Consider the following 21,015-nt stretch of genomic DNA (forward strand, 5'->3'; position numbering starts at 1 on the left):
TAAGATACAAATAAATCACTTTTGGAAGGAGTGATAAGATGCATTTAAATAGCTGTAACTGAGGATGAGGATTTACATTTACTTTGCTCCCATGTGGAGTTCATTGACTCAAACCGCTAAATAGCCATGTTATTGATTTATTTCTCAATCACTAAAATAAAACTGGAAATACTGGATCCTAAGGAAACTTGTATTGTTTCATTGCATTTGTGCAATTTAAAAAACAAAAACCCTAAATAAAGTAACTTGAATGTTAAAAATATACCTCCCATTGACTTAGAATTTTCAACATATTTTTGATTTACAAAAATTCAGACCTGGCAACTACATTCAAAAGAAATTTGTGGTATCTTTTAGCTCAATTTCCTTGAATCATGGGGAAAACGTGAGCTTGAATTTTAATAAATATGCCATTGTTGAAAATACAAGTTACATTTTACATTTACACTGAGTGGAGTGTCATCTGATATTTTGTTTGCTAAATCAATTTACATGACTTGTCTAGCTTGCCAGGCCTAGATATTTTATTTCTCTAGCTTGGCACTTCGAATATATTCCTAGGTCTGTCTAATGATTCTGTTTTGTAGGGTTATTTAAATCCAAAATTCTAGCTCATATGTCATTTAGTAATTGTGACAAGAAACACTGATAGTTTATCATTTAACAGGAAAATGTTGAGAAATGCATTGTACCCAAGTCATGAAGTCACTATGAATTGAGTGACTTTTTCAGAATGTATTTAGATATATACAGTTCACCATTGAATTACTTTTTGCCACTGAGGTATGTGTGTGATTTTAAGGTGTAAAGTTGTGCAGTGCTCTAAATCTATGAGAAACAGTAATTTACTGGATGTTGCACTTTCCCAAGCAGCTGCATAATACAGCCCACTGTGTGCACTGCACTAGCAGGTTCAAGCCTGCATTATATTGTTGTGCAATGCATTACTTACTTGAAATGAACAAATATTTACTTCTTTGCTGCCCCATGACAATATGATATTTAAAATTTGTGCAACCATATATCTTAATTATTCACTGCTAGGGTTGTCACCTTTCTGAATACATTTTGCCAGCCTGCATGGGGAGGTGCTGCTTAAGGATGTTGTGGTGCCATGGGGCAGAGAATGGGAAAGTCTATAACATCAGGGGCAGGAAAATAGCAGGATTGGGGAAATGTAAGCCCTGATGACCAGAGGGAGGGTTTAAATGGTGGTTTAAGGGGAGGAGAAAATGGGCAATTACAAATTTACAATCAACCAAATTTACAGACAACTCAAAGATTAAGATATGGGGAGTTGTATCCAAGGAAATTCCAGAGGAAGAACTACAGGCTGTGACAAGTACACACACAAATATGGTACCATGGACAGCTACGGGGCTACCATGGTGAGGACAGGAACAGAACTGGAAGAACCACCAAAAACTAAATAAAACTGCCTGATACAGAGGATAAAACAGAGTAAGCCTAACAGCTGTGAAATGACAAATGAGAGATTAATTGCAACATTTCCATTGATGCATAGCACAGCTGGGAAGTTAGGAGGCTGCAGCTCCATCTCTGAGCTAAAAGATTACCTCTTGGAGCACTGGCATCAGGGCCACCCTGGGGAGGGCACAGGGGTTATAGTCGTACTGGGCCTGGGCTTAAAGTGGAGTCTCACTGTGCTGCACTTTAAGAATTAGCCAGGCCCCCCCTATAACAGCTTGTGAGGTGAACCAGAACACCCGAAGTCCCGAATCCTGCGGCAAAGTCCTGAAGCAGCAAAGTGATGATGACACAAAGTTACGAAGACCCTTGTAAGGGGGGGGGGACCTGGGCTGGCCAACAATTTTTTTTTCAATTTTCTATGGGGCCCCTGACCAACAATTTTTTTTAACTTGTAAGGGGGACCCTGGCCACCAATGGATTTTTCAAACTTGTAGGGGGGGGGGGCTGGCCACCAGTGAAGTTTTTTTTTAAACTTTTATGGGGGAGGCCTTGACCATCAATTGTTTTTATTTTAACTTGTAGGGAGGGACCCTGGCCACCAATGGGTTTTTAGCACCTATATTTGTGTTGCATTTTTACTGTGGTGTGAGGGTGTGTGAGGTCTTGGGTGGGGCCTGTGATAGCGGGTGCCGTGTGATTTCTGCTGGCGTCCCTGACTGGAACAATATTTAACCTTGTTCTGGCACTTTTTTTATTGCAGTGTCAATCGCTGTCCCTGCAGCACTTGATATCCTATTTCTGTCTGTAAATTACCCACCCACTTAGATTGTAAGCTCTACAGGACAGGGATCTCCTTCCTCTTCCTCTTGTCCTCTTGACACTTAGCTCGTCATCTTTAATGTAACTGTAATTTATGTTTATTATTGTATTGCCCATTTGTTCTATTAGTTTGCTGTTCTGCTGTACAGTGCTGCTTACGTAAGTAGCACTATAGAAATAATATATAACTATAAATAAATAATATATACACGCAATATATTATATAACCGTGCACACTGTCCAGCGCTAGCGCAGATTTAATTCAAGCCTTTGCCAAAATGCCCCAATATTTAATTTCTATTCCAGCTGTGTCTATTTTAAACATGAAATCGCGTTAGCGTCAGCATGCATAAAGAGAATACGGTGGCGAATACGGTTGCTAAAGTGTTACAACAGATACCGTTAATAAAACCAATCGGTGCCTCACCCACACTATAAGCGGACGACATAAAAGAACTACATTTCCCGACATGCACCGCGCACTTGGCCGGTAGCCTGGAAGGGATATTGGTTAGAGTGGGCGCGTCATCAGTTTTTGAGATGACGATAGTCCTGCCATCATTCTGCTATTGGACAGGCTGTGGAAGGGAATGTGGCGCAGCATACAGGGGGACGTCCCGTATGTTCCTATTTGTCAGTGAGTACTCCGCGGGCCGGTGAAGGTTTTAGTGCCCAGGGAGGAGGACTAAAGATGGCGAAGACTTACGACTACCTGTTCAAATTGCTGCTGATAGGGGACAGCGGGGTGGGGAAGACCTGTTTGCTTTTCAGATTCAGCGAGGACGCCTTTAACACCACATTCATCTCTACCATTGGTAAGCAGGCTCTTTGCTGCAGCTTCCGTGCTGTCGTATATTTCAATGGAAACTCTGTACTCTCAGCTTCTCTATAGTAGGGCTTTTCAGCCTGCGCTCCTCCTGCTGCAATTTCCCTATAGGCAACTGCTGATATCTAAATCTTTCATTTGTCGTTTCACAGCTGCAGGGTTACAACAAGTTATCAGGCTGTTGTATGCTCAGGCAGTGATATATAGTTCAGTTCTGCCCCTGTCCTCACCGTGGTAGCCCTGTAGCTGTCCATGGTACCATATGAGTGTTTGTACTTGTCCTGGGTAATATCTCTGCCCATTGACTCCTCTTTGTACCTGGCCTAGCTGTGTTCACCCGCAGGAATAACTATTCTTCCTGAAGAACTTACTACTTTGTTCCTACAATACAAGGTACTGGCGCCTGTTTTATCACTGCCACTGCTGTACATACCCACAATACCTACTTCTGTTCCAGTTTAAAGGGACGTGATAATCCATAACATTTTATAATACACAAAAGCCATGAATATCTTGTAAATTATATCCTTATAAACGGGGAGTTCTGATGTCATCAGTTATAAACGGTGAGTTCTGATGTCATTTCAGTCACATGACTCATTGAAATCTGTGTATTATAATATATAAAGTACCCCCAGTTGTAAAATATAGTGAATAAAGTACCCGCTCTTGTAAATTATAAGGATATTATAAGATACTGAGGAGTTTCATGACCATATAAAAACACGAGGCCGAAGGCCGAGTGTTTTTATACAGGTCATGGAACTCCAAGGTAACTTATAATATCCTCATATTGTGCAACTGGGGGTACTTTATTTATTTATTTATTTATAATACACAAATTTAAGTGAGTCATGTGACAGAAATGACATCAGAACTCACCGTTTATAACTGATGACATCAGAACTCACTGTTTATAAGGATATAATTTATAAGATATTCATGGCTTTTGTGTATTATATAAGGATATTCAAAGTTACCTCGGAGTTCCATGCCTTCGGCCTCATGTTTTTATATGGTCATGAAACTCCTCGGTAACTTATAATATCCTAAAGGGGGTACTTTATTCACTAGATCATTCACTACAGCTAAAGAGAAACCCTTGCTATCATAATAAATTACAATACTGTAGTGGGTACTTGATGAATCACTTCCACAATGTTTTTTATATATTTAACAATGTATTTTTGAGTTCCTCAACCTAGCAGTCTTGTTCTGGCTGCAGCCTACACACTTGTGTTGTGAGTCACTGACTGATTTATCCTGCTGTAAATGGCTGATTCTAGCACGAGTCTGTAATTTGCAATGCCCTACTGACAGCTTGGTTGAGTGGTTTGCAGGTTTGATTGTGATGGCACACTCCTAAATCATTTATATCTCAAAAAATATAAGGGAACATTTTAGAAAACCTATCTGAAAATGCTTAATGGCTTTTATTTCAGCATATCACTTATTTGCCAAATATTAAACATTTATTTAGGTACAGATTCAAGGATAACACGTCTTTAAATGAAGGCCTGTTTATATTATATTATTGCTGTCCTATTTAGAAGTTATCACTCTATTTTAGTGTAAAGCAAAGGCTGCCATTATTATGGGGCAGCATTAGCAGCTCTGTGTTTGGCCTCAATCTCAGCTGTTATAAGGGATACTAATGTCATCTGCAGCTGTACAAACTGCTATCACCAAAGCTGTAAGTTACTTCTTGACTCTATGGCGCCTTGTCCACCATCATTCACTGGTTATATATGTCAGAGCCTTTGACTGGCAATAGTGACTTGCAACACGCGATGCATAATGCAACTATCCTTATTTGGCACTTTTAACGAGACACGTGCTCCTCTACATTCCTACCTGCTCTGCCCACGCATCTACCTCACCCATGTCCACTTTGCTAGCTTGTTAAATACCAGCCTGTCTTATTTTTATTTTTTTTGTTTGTGTTTTTTGAAATATATATGGACTTTAGTGTCAAGCTCTTTGGAAGGCATAGAATGCCCTGGTCTTAGGCTTGAATGTTCCATACTATATGTTATTAGTGCTTTACTAAAATGCTGCCAGGAAATTGATTAAAGTAATAATATACTATGAAAGGACAAAACAGAAAGATAATAATAGAATTAGAAATACCCTATGTAGAAAAACCCTATGAAAAAAAAACAAACCTTGGCTTTGTAAATAATGTGTAGCATTTTATATCCAACTTCTTCTTCTGGGTTGCTCTAGCATTCTTCTAAAGTGCATGAGAACATTTTGTGTGTTTTGTTAATGATGCAAATATAGTTTTTACACTGTACTGAGGGACTGGATGCACCATGTGCATATATGGATGTTTATTAGGTTAAATGCATTGTAAGATTAACCCCCTGTTTATCATAAAATGTGTCAACACACTTTTTATTATAGATAACTCCTTTATCACCCTCAGCGTCTGTTGAAGAGGATGTAAAAAAATAAAATCTTCAGAAAGTCTTTCCTTAAGCACATTTGTATCATCTAAATTTTCTAAAAGATTTTCTTAGAATAAGACGTTTTAAAAGCCAAACAGCATAAGCTGACCTCCATCTCAATGGTGCGATGTCCCAAAATCCAACACTGTGCTTTGACAGCTGTTGTAGAACCCACTGTGTCAGTATGTCTACTTTTCAGTTATAAAGGGGTTATCTTATAAAGCACCTTCTTGTAGAGATCTTTGATCCCCACAGAGGGTGACAGATCAATAGATCAAATAGGTGTTTCCATAAAAATAAATCTATCCATCTAAAAAATGTACAGTGGAGCACACAACCATGAGGGTAATAGTTGAACCTGGGTGGCAGTCCCAAACAAAGATGAATATTCCTCAATATGACCGCACTCTAAGGAAAATTTACAAAAAAAAAATGTATGCAAAAAAAAACCAAATGTTTATTAAATCCTACATTTAAGTTCCATACAGGAACCTTTGTGTGTGTGTGTATATATTATATCACATTTTATTACTGGAAACACCTATTTGAAAAACAATAAAAAAAATTCTTTCACCCTCTGTGGTGCATAACTGTGGTGCTTTAATATTAACCAGCCTTTAGTTCCCTTTTGGGGTTTGTCAGGACATAAAAACATGACAAGATTAGGTAGAGGAAGCACTTCTGTATACCAGGCCTTAGTCATAGGCTATACATGTACACACATCAACATGTTCAAAAAGACAATAGCCCCACCCAAGCACAGGGGATGATTCAAAATAAAACAGAAAAATAATTTCATGGGAACTTATAATGATTTCAAAATGATAGATCCACAATAAACACATATTATTTAAAATGGCAAATGGGAGTGTACAAATAAAATCCAACAACAACAACATTCTACTACTGCATGTTTGTGTACAAAACAATTTGATAATCTGTTCTTTCAATTGTTACGTTATCAATATAATTTAAAGTTGCATGTTTCACCTTTTTATGTTTTTCTGAAGTAGCTCTGGGAGGGGGTGCTCGCTGACTCTGTAAACCAGTGATCCCCAAACAGTGGCCCGTGAGCAACATGTTGCTCTCCAATCCCATGGATTTTGCTCCCAGTGGCCTCAAACAGGTGCTTATTTTTGAATTTCTCGCTTGGAGGAAAGTTTTGGTTGTATAAAAACCAGGTGTACTGCCAAACAGAGCCTACTGTAGGCTGCCAGACCACATAGGGGCTACCAAATGGCCAATTACAGCCCTTATTTGGCACCCCCAGGAACATAATTCATTTGTGTGTTGCTCCCAAACTCCTTGTCTGCATGTTGCTCACGGGTAAAAAAGGTTGCTGTAAACTGTTGTTGCTATTCATGAAAGGCAGCTGTTATTACTGATACAATAGTTGCTGACACTCCACAGATGCTGCTGAAAGATGTATCAACTAATGTAACAAATTGTAACCGCTCAGTTACAACTGGATTACTGAGTTGCATGACTGAAACTCCAGAGACAGGAACATTAAACTTTAAACTTAAGTTTTGGGAAAACTGTAAAAAATTAAAATATGGAAAGCAATTAAAAAAAATCTTTATTTCTCATGAACAATATGAAAATAACTAAACTGAAAAAAAGTCAAAGGTGAACAACTCATTTAAGTCCTTATTATATTTGTCATACTATTCCCTTATAAAAGGGGCTTTCCGCACCAGGCGTTTTACAACTGTGTTGTGCCACCACATCATTGCATGTTCTATACCAACAGGAAAAGCAGTCATTGAGCATCATTGTGGTGTTATAGCTATATAACTGCTGGGAACATTGTAGTACAGTTTAGAAAATGTAAAAACATTATTGGTTGCTAGTGGCACAAGCACGTGTGTGAGTTAGGACCTATATTAGTAGATGCACCCTTCTGTTCTTTTCATCTAGAGTAAAATAAGTCATGCTGTACTATTATAGAAAGAAAATGCAGGTAATCTCAGTTTTTAAGCAGTGTACATTTTCCCTTTATAACTTTACTGAAGGAGTTATGCTGGGTTTAAGTTCTCTTGAAGATACAAGCACCAACATACTGATACAGTAAGGATACGTAGGCCATATTTTAAAGGAGAGAAAATCAAGCTGCAAACACATGATTGTATGTATTTTACAATCTCCCCTCAGAAACCGATGTGTAAACTCTGAACTGGTACATTCAGAACAGACCTGTTCCTCTTTGGTAACACCCACCTTCCTGTTTCCTTAAAGCTAAGGGTTGGAAATGTGCTTCCCTTGTGTATTTTCTGCTGACTGGTCTTCCCTTCCTGCCTATTAATAATCTGTATGCCAACAGCATAATAGACCCTTCGGTTGCATGTTTATTCTAAAACAGGCCAGATCCTAGGAGCCAAATAGTCCCAAATCCCATATACTAAATAAACTATTGCCACTGTTTGCTTATACTGAAGACAAAGTGGATATTTTGTAATATAGGTACCTTGTGACTTAACAAAAATATTTTTTGTTTCCTAAATACGCCTAGTCTGTTATTACATATTAGAATTAAATGCATCCAGTGGCTCATTAATGGGAAATAATGGCATGCAAAAAATTTTCTTTGCAAAATATTTCAATAAATTACATGGTTAACCCAAAGTCTCCCTCCAATTTAATCGCAGCGAAGCCCTAGTAGGGATGCTAATAGGGAACAAAGATAAAAAGAATATAATAATACAAAAAATAAGGTTTGTATTTTTTTATAGTAAAGGTGGAAATTTTGCTGTCTGTATCCCCGTAGAAATCAGCTTTGTAAATATTATGTATAAACCAAGGTAAAAATTACCATTGTGTGTATGTGATAGGAATCTTGATGTGAAGTACAAAATTTTTTTACATTTTTCGTAGTTTACTTTTTATTTGCAGACACATGTGAAACTGAGGTTCTATTGTAAATGTATAAAGTATAATAAAGTGGCAAATATTCTGTCTCAGGCTAGGAGAATGTGTCGTATAGCTGAATGGAACAGAGTCATGGGAATGAAAATGTCGTAGTAATATGCCATACAGTTTTCACATTGCATAATCTGTGCAAGACAACAATTCTGTTGGAACACTGCCTTAATGTCTTCTGTTTAAGCAGCAGTTCTGTTTTTCTTGTAAAGTGGTTGTTGAATCAGCTTTTTCTTGAACACCCATCATCCATTTTATACATCTTCTACATTTGGTCCTGCCTGATTTTTGAAACTAAGGTAATATGTTACACAAATGGAGCCCATATATACTGCCTATATACTGATTTTAAAATGAATTTTGTTCTGAAGGCCAACATTTTTGTAATAGGAGATGTACTTAGTTCGGTTAAGGTTGTCTTATTAAAACAATCCTCTTTTCTTCCTCCTATTAATTAGCCTTCAAGGTAAATAAAACCCCTACCCCATATAATAAACTAACAGTATAATTAAAAGAAAATATAAAGAATAAAGTTAAGGTAAACTTTCCTTTAATTATTTAGATGTTAATGTGGAATGTGAAATATGTCACCTTAATTCATACAAATTATGAGTGATTGATGTACTTCACATGTAGTTTATAAATAACATTTCATTGATTTTGATGGAAGTTGCATTTATGTAAAGTGGAAATTAAGTAGCACATGCAGTATTATTGTCAGAATTGCTGTATTACCTTACAGGGATACTTACAAAATTAAAAATATTTGTTGGGATTTATTCCCCCCCCCCAAAAAAATGTTTTTGCCTATATAGACACAGTCAGAGCCCTTTGATAACTGCTTCTTCTCTTTCAGTATACAAAGGAGCAGAAGCCAGATTAAGTGAATTGGGCCTAGAAGTTCAGGCGACTGTACTAGTAAAAATTGTGCAGGAAATTGCAAGAAAATATGGAACTAATGATTTTTTTAAATCAGGACTATTACTTTTAATATTCTCCAATATGTTCTGAAAAATATTTGCTTTCAAATAGTGAATTCTGTTATTTTGTTTATGTATGTATTTTGTATTGAAAAGTTTCATAGCTGATATACCCACCTTGAGATGGGCAATATTGGGCAGATCCGATTTTGGGACAAGGATTGCATCAAAAAGCTGATGCAGTCCACATCAGGAAAGGTTTTTTTTTTAACCTGCCCAATCAATATCTGCTTGATTTTTAGCCAGATATCTGCAGGGCAGGCCCATCAGATGGCTCCATGCATGGGTCAGTCACTTTGAAAGCTTTTGCCTTGGGGAAGTCTGCCTTTTTGAGTGCCTTCTTAAAAGAATTTACTGGTCCGTAATCTGTCAACTCAGTCTGGAAGGACCAACTCGGCAGCTCTTATTAGCCCATATATGATTTAAACCAAGTTAAGTATGCAACATACAAGACATTTTATCACTGCCAAGGCTCAAAAATATAAACCACATCCTTTGGTAATTCTAAACCAAAATGAAAGTTAAACTGCATAAACCAAAAACAACTTCTATATTAGAATAGCTGTTAAATGCAATCCAAAATTAACTCAAGTACTGTTCTTAGAAACAGATTTGCTTCTGCGTTGTGCTCCTTCAAAGAAGCTCTTAAGTCTGATTTGATTATTTTAAGTGCTTGTATTTCAAGGTATACTCCACAACTCTGAACCAGTAGATGATCAGGACGAAGAGTTTGTTGTGGTATAGTTTTTATCATGGAGGATAAAAAAAGCTTCCTGTTTTTTTTCATCTCATTAACACATGAATTCTCCTGTTTTTGTGGGTTGATTCAATAAAAGGTTATTTCCTCTAAATAACACCTTTGTTTGGAGCTGTTGGCTTTAGAGTCCCAATGTGTTATAAAATGTATGTTTTCCCAGGTGCAGTAACCCATAGTTGTCAATTAAGATGTTTGGTTAGTTAGGTGAGCAGTAAATGCTAACTACAGATTGCTTTCTATAGGTGATTAGACCACACATTAGATCACAATGATGGTAAAAGTAGGCCATCAGGGAAATGACCAGATTAACAAATCTAGACCTTTCCCAGTGCAATTTTTTAACCTGTACAATCAGTGCGTGGGCTTGTGGATGGCTACCTTTATGCAAGAATCATATCTATCAAAGTTTTTTTCTACTGCAATATCTTTTAAATGAAGTATCTCTCAGACATTGACAATTATTTAAGTTTTTCTATACATATTTTGGGGGTCAAAGTATGTATTTTTAGATAATGCTTCTCTATAAAATTAACTGCACCTAAGACTTACCTAGTTTTTGGGTTCATTGTAACCAGACCCCACGCAGAGGTCTCTTTTAACCCCCTATATCAAAGAATAAACACTACTCGGGTAATGTAATAAAAGGCACAGGTTTTTTTTTAGGTGTAGTGATCCATAGCAGCTTTGTACTCAGATGTTTGTTGTTAAACAGCTGACCTGTAAATATTGCCGAATTGTTTATTAAGCCAAATGCAAACATTCCACTCTTTTGAAATCAATAAATATCTGATTTAATTATATTTATTTGCCTCATTACAATAGAAGTCGAAAAATATGGCATGGGTTTCTGATGCAAATGATCCGATTTAGTAGATTTAGTTTTACTTTGTGTTAGAGAAACTTCTACCAGCGAGCAGCTTAATATGTGTGGGACTGCAGGAAGTGGTCTCTTGTCTCTTTGCAGACTGTGACGCACACAGCCATTTCCTGCCTCAGAAAAAGAATACCATAGGTATATACAATTAATGTTTTATTTGATATGTATCTATATTTTTAGGCATTGACTTCAAGATTCGCACTATAGAATTAGATGGCAAGAAGATAAAGCTTCAGATTTGGTATGTTCATTTGTAACGTCAAGGAGTTGATTTAGGTCCCAAAATATTGGCACTTAGTGCACACATTCCTGCGGCTAAACATTTTCTTTATGAATGTTTTCAGGGATACAGCAGGACAGGAGAGATTTCGTACAATCACTACAGCATATTACAGAGGGGCAATGGTAAATATGCAACATTCTGTTCAGTTTATTATTACAGTATTATTTGTGCCCTGCCTTGTCAATTCCTATTAGTATATTTTCCCAGTACATACTACAGACTACTTATGCCAATGGTAAATATGCAACATTCTGTTCAGTTTATTATTACAGTATTATTTGTGCCCTGCCTTGTCAATTCCTATTAGTATATTTTCCCAGTACATACTACAGACTACTTATGCCCCTCCTTTTCTTCTCCCTAATCTATAATATGAATTATATTCCAGTATAAAAAGTAGGATCTTATTTATATACTTATCTTCAAGTTTATTATGTATACTGGTTGTCTCAGTCTGCAGATTTATTTAGTGCCATAGAGATGAAACTGCTCTGCATGAGGCAGATTCTCTTTCAGTGTTTTATTGTAATGTGACCCTGCTTCACTGACAACATACAATTGCAATGGCTTTCTCAAGGAACTAGCAAAATAGTAGAACAATCTCAATATTAAACATGCATTAAAGCTTCACATTAACCAATCAAAACTGGCCTGTCTCAAATTCAGTTATTTAACTAGAAAAAATATTAGGGATAGGATGGAAAAACACTGTCAAGCTTGGTTTAAAGGGACAGTATATCTTCCCTAACATTGGTTCAATGACTAGGGCTTGTGCTGACCATACAAAAAAGTGAGGTTGTGGGTGCACTCAAAGACTAAGTAAAAATATGTTTAAGTAAAATGGAAGTGCTACTAATTTGGCCAATTAACCAATGCACATTCACTGGTCCCCTGTCTCGTAAGTAATTCAGTATATGTGCAAGTGCACGTGTTTACAAAAACAGGGGTTTTTAGTTACAAAGTTATTATCATAAAGTTGATAAGCCACCATACCACGTCAAGGTAAACCCCGTACAGTGGTCCCTAACTTGTTTACCTCCGGTCATAGTATAAAAAGTCTTCTACCTCTCTGCATAGTAGCATTACTTGTAATCAGTGTCTCCTGAACCTTGGTTTCAGTCTGAGGGCTAGATCTTCTTGTGCTGAACATACTTTTTGGCTACTGTTCACTTGGATCATGTATTTACCTAAACCCGTAAGTGCTAAGTTTGTGAGTGGGGAAAATATAAACCTACAAATGGGATAAGGGTGAGAGAACAGATACCCCAAATGACCAATGCCAGTGCCCTTTTAGTTCTCTCACAATCTAATGTGGCATCTTTTTATGTCATTCCCTTTTATGGCATCACTGTTGCATACAGTCTGTTTAATGCACTTGGAAAATATAGATTAAATTAGTTTGGTTAATTGCAACCCTTGTTGAAATTCCAATCTATTTTTAAGTTGATGTATATGTTTCAGAAGCATAGTGTAACTTTTTAGGAACCAAAAGGCCAGTGGTACACCAGGTTGTTTCTTCCCTGGAGAAAAAGCTTATCTGCTCCTTGCTGTAAGTGCACCGAAGGGCATGGCATTGGCCTGAGTGTACCATCAGATCAGAGTGGAAATAAACAAGTGTAATTTTGAATTTCTCTGCTGAAATCAGCTCGATGAGTGCACACAGGCCAAATCCATGCCTGACAAAGCATTTACAGCAAGCAAAGGATATCCTTTTTTTCTGCAGATGAAGAAACAGCCTGCTGTCAATTAGCTTTATTGTATAATGAGCCAAATAGTCAATCCTTTCCATCCTAAAAGCAAAGAAGGCACTGAACAATAAATCCCCTGACCTAGGCACTACTAAAGGAAGAGATATATGTATCTTTATAAATATGAACCAAATTGTATAACATTTATGAAACCAATGAAGCCGTTACCCTGGAAGTTGTAAGGCCACTATCAGACATTGCATGAAAGAATCCTGTAGATATTTTATTAAAAAAAGTACTTCCCTTTCCATAAAAACATGAACAGAATGGTACAAGGTGGGCCCCTCCCCACTGTTAACAATGTGCTAATGATTAGTAATGTTGATATAACCTAAGCACAGTTTTTAACCACAGAACTAAATTCAAAAGTTCCAAATACTAATAAAGCAGGATTTGAATCAATCACGGTGCTCCATTCTTAAAGCATTCTTAAAATTACTATCACCGATGTCCAATAACCAGGAAGGAAGCTTATTTAATTATATTTGCCCCAGAGTTATTCATGTCTTGCTTCCATTATGAAGTTGTATAAATTAATAGCACCCACGTTTTCACTGCTTGACCAATACATAAAGTTATACTTATCCGGTTCTGTTTGGCTGCCAAACCTTCTGAAACATCAATTATGGTTCACTGGAATACTGGCTTTTGCTGTGTATTTGCCATATTGCACATTATGCACAGTCTAATCCATGCCATCTGCCTTCTCAATATCCCTTACAGGGTCCCTGCATCTCCTTTTGAACAAACTCCCCAACAGCTGTTTAGCCACCAAATGGGGCTTTCTCAAGAGGTTGTGTGTTGCAGGAAGTGACCTCCTTGTTTAGCAAATCAGTTTCAAGGTCCTGCTCCTTACCATAGCAACCAGTTCCAAATTATCCTTATGCAAACCTGTATCAAGGTTGCGGCAAAGCTACAAGGAGGATTCACTACTCATAAAACCAATAAGTCCAACAGTAAACTCCTACTATGCATGTACTATATTGTGGCCCAAAGATCAAATAATAATGTTCAAAATCAACCATACTAATTTATGATACTTAATCATATAACTCTTTATTAGAAATAATGTATATAGATAAATTATATTTATAAATCACCATCATATGCTATCTCAACAAAGCACTGTATATTCTTAGATTACTTCGGTTACTTAGAGGCTGCACAGTTCAGCATTGTGGCTCCATAATGCTACATATTTTAAAATCAGTTGATTTGGTATGATAGAGCACCATGATTAAAGTGGACCCGTCACCAAAAAAATATTCAAAATCTTATTTTATCACATTAGTCAAGCAAAATGAACTTTAATTACACTATATAAATTATTTGAATCTTGTTTCCTTCAGTCTGGGACTCATAATTATAGCAAACAGGCAGGAGCCATTTTGTGGACACTGTTATTAAGACACGCCGTGTATCATCTTAGAATCTTATTTGTGCACCAGAATTGGGGACCTGATGTCCATCCCCATGCCCTGGTTACACATTTAAACAGTGAAGAGAACAGTGAATGTGGGAGAGCAGTGAAAACTAGGAAGTGCTGAATAGAAAGTGAAAGTAATTGTCTGCCCCGCCTCTATGCCTAGGCATAGAGGCGGGGCAGCCAATATTGATTGACAGCTATGATTTTTAAATGAGTTTACAACAGCTATGAATGCTTTAATGAAAAATAGAAATTGGATTTCATGTTTAATTTGAAAAGGATTTTTATTGTACAGATTTTTGTGTCTGGGTGACGGGTCCTAATTTGCATATTCAAATTAGGGGTGGGAAGGGGAAACATTTTTTACTTCCTTGTTTTGTAACAAAAAGTCATGTGATTTCACTCCCTCCCCTAATTTGCATATGCAAAATAGGATTCGGTTCAGCCTGGCCAAAGGATTCGGTCGAATCCGAATCCAGTTGAAAAAGGCCTAATCCCGAACCGAATCCTGGATTGGGTGCATCCCTAGTTTATGTGATCAGAAGGTTGATTAACCAGTTATGGAGAAGCAAAGACCCTGGATTTAGCAAGTTTTAAGCCATTTGACATATGTTACATTCCCTCTCTCTTCCTCAGGGCATTATGTTGGTTTATGATATCACCAATGAAAAATCGTTTGAAAACATAAAGAATTGGATAAGAAACATTGAAGAAGTAAGTAGAATATGCCATTTTTTGCCTGTATTTGTTGACATTTCAAATGCCTCTACTATACCTTATATACGGTATATATAGCCGTGTGACTACTAATCCTTTCTTTCTAATGCTGATTTCCTAATATCATTCCCAACAATCTCCCCAGCATGCCTCCTCTGATGTAGAAAGGATGATTCTGGGAAATAAATGTGACATGAATGACAAGCGACAAGTATCAAGAGAAAAAGGAGAAAAGGTAATAAACCGCTTCTTGCTGTCCTGCTTCTAAACTCAATACTCTGGAGCAAAAAATAACAATGAAGAAACAGTACTGTCTAATACTATTCATGCCTTATTCCACTGACTTCAAGTCAGTAGTTTAAAGCTTGGCATTCTAGATGTCTGCTGGCATTTTTAATGCTCAGTGTCGGACTGGGGTGCCAGGGGCCTACCAGAAAACCTTAGGCTGAGGGCCCACTTTCCAAACTATTATTCCTCCTCTCCTCACTCAACCTCTTTATTCTCCTAGCCTCTTTTCTCTACATACTATACTCTATTCTTCCATTATTAAGCCTCTTTGTTCCCATAAAGAAATAGGCAATGACCATGAAATAGGCCAAATGGTTAGGAGCAAGAGGCCCACTGACACTGGGCCCCCCGGGAGATTTCCTGGTATCCTGGTGGGCCAGTCTGACACTGTTAGTGCTTATGGAACAAACTCTACGTTTGACTACCTTATTTAATGCGCTCATAAATGAAGCTGTTACCTTCCCCTTATATGTTATCACTATTGTAGAAACTGCTAACTCAGAGTACATTGCTGCTCTTCTTTGCAATGGCATGGCAATTACTATTGAGGTTTTTATTTTTCTCTGTCATCTTAGCTTGCTATTGATTATGGGATCAAGTTCCTTGAGACCAGTGCAAAGTCCAGCATCAATGTGGAGGAGGTAGGTAAAAGCAAAATTGGCAGTGTATTTTGCACATGAAGTTTGCATCAGGTGTATTTTCACAGCCGCATTGTCTATTTACTTAAAAAAACCTACCCTACATAGACCCTCCTCCCCAGACTAACTGCTACCCCAGGCAAATGCCCCTAACTCTTTACTTACCTCTCTGTGCAGATTCTGTCCAGAGGAGTTCACAGGCGCCATCTTCAGCTGCTTCAGTAATCTTCGGAATGAGACCGGCACTTCGGTAATCTTCGTGAGTTTTGGTGCATGTGCAGTTGTCGCAATACAGACAATTGCTCCAACTGCACTTGCACCACCATGCCAGTCTCCTTACGAAGATTACCGAAGAGAAGAAGATGGCTGCCGTGAACTCTGCTGGACAGAATCTGCACAGAGGGGTAAGTAAAGAGTTAGGGGCATTTGCCCAGGGTAGTAGCTAGGCTGGGGGGGGGAGGAGGGAGCGGCTTCTGTGTAGGGTAGGGGGTAGAGTTTTTTTTTTTTAAATTAAGGGTTTGTTTCTCCTTTAATCATGCCAGAATGTTTTCCTCAATGTGTGAGCCAATAGCCTTCACATTTACGCCTGAAGTAAAACAAAACCAGTGGGAAGAAAAAGGGGGGTCACCTCGCACACCCTGGCCGTCCGAATCTTGTAAAACCTGGTGCTCGATGAAGGAGGTATTGGCAGCCTCCACAACAGCAAATCACCATATTTCTAGCAGGGAAACCCTTGCTTGTTTATTTGCAGATGCAACGTTTTGGGGCGTAACCCTTACGCCCCGAAACGTTGCATCCTCAAATAAACGAGCAAGGGTTTCCCTGCTAGAAATATCCTGTTGTGCCAGTGATTTTCTACTTCTCCGTAAAACAAGAGACCAGGCCTCCCCCCCCCTTAAGTAAAAAACATTGGTGGCAGAGCCTACTACACATTGAAAAAACATTGGTGTCAGGGCCCCATACAAGTTAAAAAAAGGCCCCCCTACAAGTTAAACAACTTTTTTGTTTTTTCCGTTGCAGGCCTCTTTGTTCTTTTCCGTTGCGGGCCTCTTTGTTCTTCTCTGCCTCTTTGTTCTTCTCCACCATGGGCCTCTTTGTTCTTCTCCGCCGTGGGCCTCTTTGTTCTTCTCCGCCGTGGGCCTCTTTGTTCTTCTCCGCCGTGGGCCTCTTTTCTTCTCTGCCGTGGGCCTCTTTTCTTCTCCACCGTGGGCCTCTTTTCTTCTTCGCCGTGGGCCTCTATGCTCTTCTCCGCCCGTAGGCCTCTTTGTTCTTTTCCACTGTTCCAGGGGTGCCTGGAATGCTCAAAAAACTCAGGCTTCATAGCATTTAGCCCTTTGGCAAAAAGATCAAGTTCCTCTCCATCTCACCAGCAGGAGTATCCACCTCTCCCACTAATAAGAACAGTTACTACACTTGATCTTGGCCAAAAGGACAAGAATCAGTGGTGTACAATATTTGCCTGCACAATATTTAACGCAGTGGTGCAGCCCTCCCTATTTTTACTTCTGAGAGACTCAGCCTCTCCAGGATGTTCTGCTGCCAATTGGTGAGATATTCGACCAAATGTTTTTTTCACTACCGTAGAAATTTAGCTGCTCAAATGCTCATATTTTTCTTTAAATGTGCTCCTGACAGTTTTAAAATTATTCTTTATTCTCTTTGTGAAGATTCTCATTCATCCAGGTCATGGTATATCTTTAGAAATAAGTCAAATCAACTGGACTTGCTCTGTTTTTTCCTTGTTAAAACCAGTAGAAAAAGAAGCAACAACACCAAAACTACCAGTGAAGGTGGAAAACAGGACAGGAGAAAGAACTTGCTCCTCCCATATGTAGCTGGGGTGTCGGAAAAACTTTTTTAAAATTTTTAATAAACCCCACATACCTATTTGCTTTTAACCCAGCAACACACTGAGGCAGCAACTAGTTCACCCTAGAGACCCAACCCCAAAGCACAAGAAGAGTAACATTGTGTATGCAGTGGGGAAACCAAACAACAATTACACCAGTGTATGACGCAGCACAGAAGAGTCGGCTCCTCTGGTCAGGACTACATGTGTACCTACATCTAAAAGAAAAAGGGCACACGTTTGAAGACTGCAGAGTCCAGATTCTAGACCGGGAGAGCGACTGGTTCAAAAAGAGATGTTGAAGAAGCCATATATGTAAAAACCAAGTTTGAATAGAGGTGGGGGGTCGACATCTATTGTCTGTCACGTACAATGCTATTTTGACACCTCTCCCTAGAAGATCCAAAATTGCTAATACAATCCACACCTATTTTAATGACATCATTGTGGATTATGATAAACAGATTATGATGATTGGAGCAACATTCCAGTGGATATATTTTCAAAGGAATATTTACAAGTAATTCTGAATCGAGAAAGCCAGTTGAATGACTGGTGAAACATCTTCAAGTTAAAAACATAGCAGGTCCAGCTGACTTATTTCTATAGATATTCTTTATTCTAATATTCTTCAGAAAACCATAACATATGTCCGTTTCAACATTTACGTATGTAAATTTATGTATGTGTAATATTTGCATTTAATTAAAGGGTTTAAATGATTTACAAAGAGTCCCATTCTTTTTACTTCTATTCACCACAGCATCATAATTTTGTACAGTCGTCTTTTGAAGCATTTTTTGTTTTTTAATTTCATAAATGTCTCCAACAAACCCTTTCATGCCTGGGCCCAAAGTATCTGATTGCACACACTCGTCCTCTAATTTTGACTCACTTTTGCTCTCACGCCCTCTGAAACATGAATTCTGTTAGCTAGCTACCTAACATCTATTTTCTTTTCTTTTTTTTTCAGGGTTTTTTTACACTGGCCAGAGACATCATGACAAAACTCAACAGAAAAATGGTTTGTATTAAATAAAAAAAAAGCAATGTTTGTTAATTATAGGGCAGCTGATTTTAAATGTAAAAATGCTCTTGTGAAATCTAATTTTTCCCACTCTACTCTCTTTTATGTTCCAGAATGAAAACGTCTCTCCGGGCGGAGGAGGTCCTGTTAAAATAACTGAGAAATCATCTAAGAAAAGCAGCTTTTTCCGTTGTGTGTTGCTTTGATGAACTTAAGCACAAGAGAGAGACAGACTGTGGCACACCTGATCTTTTGGCTCCACGCATAGCACAGGTGCTGCAAAGGCCTCCTGTTTGCTGAAAGCACCAAATATGATAGCGTTATCCACATTGGTTTCTGGAGTGAAAGTTTATTAGAGACTGGTGCGCTTTATATCCCGTCCATCTGAGACTCAAACAACCAGAAAAAGTAAAAAATATTTTCTTGTGTGTCCTAGAAGGAAGTTTCCCTTCAGTAACTTTAAATTTTGCTTTTTTTTTTTTTTTTTTTTTTTAAACTCTATACCTCGTTACAAACTAAGCATTGTTAGTGCAAAAAAAGTATTACGTCTTTAAGTTCATTCATAACCATGGACTTAACTTTTGGGGGTAAACCTGTGGTTTATTTTTGTTTTAGATGGGCAACAGTGGATGTATTTCAGTTTGAGAGAAACTATAAATTTAATGTGATCATTTGTTGAAAGATGGACAGTGCATAGCAGACATTGGTATTAACTTATTGTTAAAAATATGGAGAACACAAAATCAGGGGCTACTTAGTAGGGAGTGTATCTTGGAATACTTTGTGGCTGTCTACAGACGGAGAGAGCATTATTCTTCACAATCATGTATCAGGAAGATATGTTTAAATAGTGTTTAAACACGAAAACACGATATTAGAATTTAAGTTATGTTGGTATGCCAATAAGTGAATTCCGCTTCACTCTGGGGGACTAGTGGCCCTCCGGGGCTGCAAGAACAAGGGCTCCTTCTGACTGGCACATATCTCACCCCCAGTACACATGTATGTGTGTGCCGCATCATGTACCTTTTGCCCCCAGGCAGTGGAGCAGGATTGGGTCGGCTGGGTTTTTCCAGTGTCTTGCTGGCCCAGTCTGACTCTGAGTAAACTAACTGAATCTATCTGTATGCTAGAATCTGATCTATAAATATAGCTGCAGTGCAATTCATCCAAAAAGAAGAATAAGCAGTTTTTTTGTTTGGTGTTTACACATACAAAGTATTTTCCTGTGTTGGCGAGCTGTTCATTTGCTAAGGAAGATGGGCTATAACAATGAACCTTTGTTTTTTCTGAAGTCAGGAAATTGTGTTTCTGTACTTGCACAATTTATGACCCTACTCCAAGCAGCAACCCTATACTGTGGATCTCACTGCAATATGAATATTTTAAGTAAAATAGAGCGTAGCATTATCAGGACAATTTAGAAAATATTTTTATTGTTGGAAATGGAATGGTTTCTCATGAGACTACAGTCAAACCCTGATTTTGTTTTTTCTGAAAAAAACTTAAAATTCAGGAAATTTTAGAATGGGGTATGTTAAATCAGGGGTTTCCTGTAAAAAATGTAAATATTGTAAAAAAGAAAGAAACTGGTGGAAAACGAACCCTGACGGGATAAACTGGGGTTTTTAATGACAATGGGGCACAATTATGATGTAAAATGTTGGAAAACCAACTTTAAATCTGGGAAATGCTCCCATTGAAACACATTTCAACACATAGGGACTGTAAAAAAAAAAAAAAAAGGGGGGGGGGGAGGATCCTGGAAAACATAAGCCAGGGGATGTAAAATTGAGGTTTGACTGTATATACAAAGTGAGAGGTAGATAGTTGGGCTGGTATATTCTTTCATGCTGTATTTTAAACTATGTGTGCAGGTCATTATATACAATATCTAGTCAATTTAAGTCTAAAACAACTGGACTTATATCTCACCCCTCATCTAAGCAGCTTCTTCAGTTCAGTTCAGTTGAGTGGTAG

General features: G+C 38.0%; 1 protein-coding gene across 1 annotated transcript; it reads left to right on the forward strand.

Moving 5' to 3' along the window:
* Window positions 1–2,920: 2,920 nt before the first annotated feature.
* On the forward strand, window positions 2,921–20,780 carry rab8b.S (RAB8B, member RAS oncogene family S homeolog). Its single transcript, NM_001093712.1, is given in 8 exon segments — window positions 2,921–3,065; window positions 11,240–11,300; window positions 11,404–11,464; window positions 15,153–15,230; window positions 15,379–15,468; window positions 16,097–16,162; window positions 18,982–19,032; window positions 19,149–20,780. Coding segments are annotated over 8 exon segments (624 nt in total). The 5' UTR covers window positions 2,921–2,941; the 3' UTR covers window positions 19,242–20,780.
* Window positions 20,781–21,015: the final 235 nt, after the last annotated feature.

This window comes from Xenopus laevis, chromosome 3S, assembly GCF_017654675.1.
Source record: "Xenopus laevis strain J_2021 chromosome 3S, Xenopus_laevis_v10.1, whole genome shotgun sequence".
NCBI lineage: Eukaryota > Metazoa > Chordata > Amphibia > Anura > Pipidae > Xenopus > Xenopus laevis.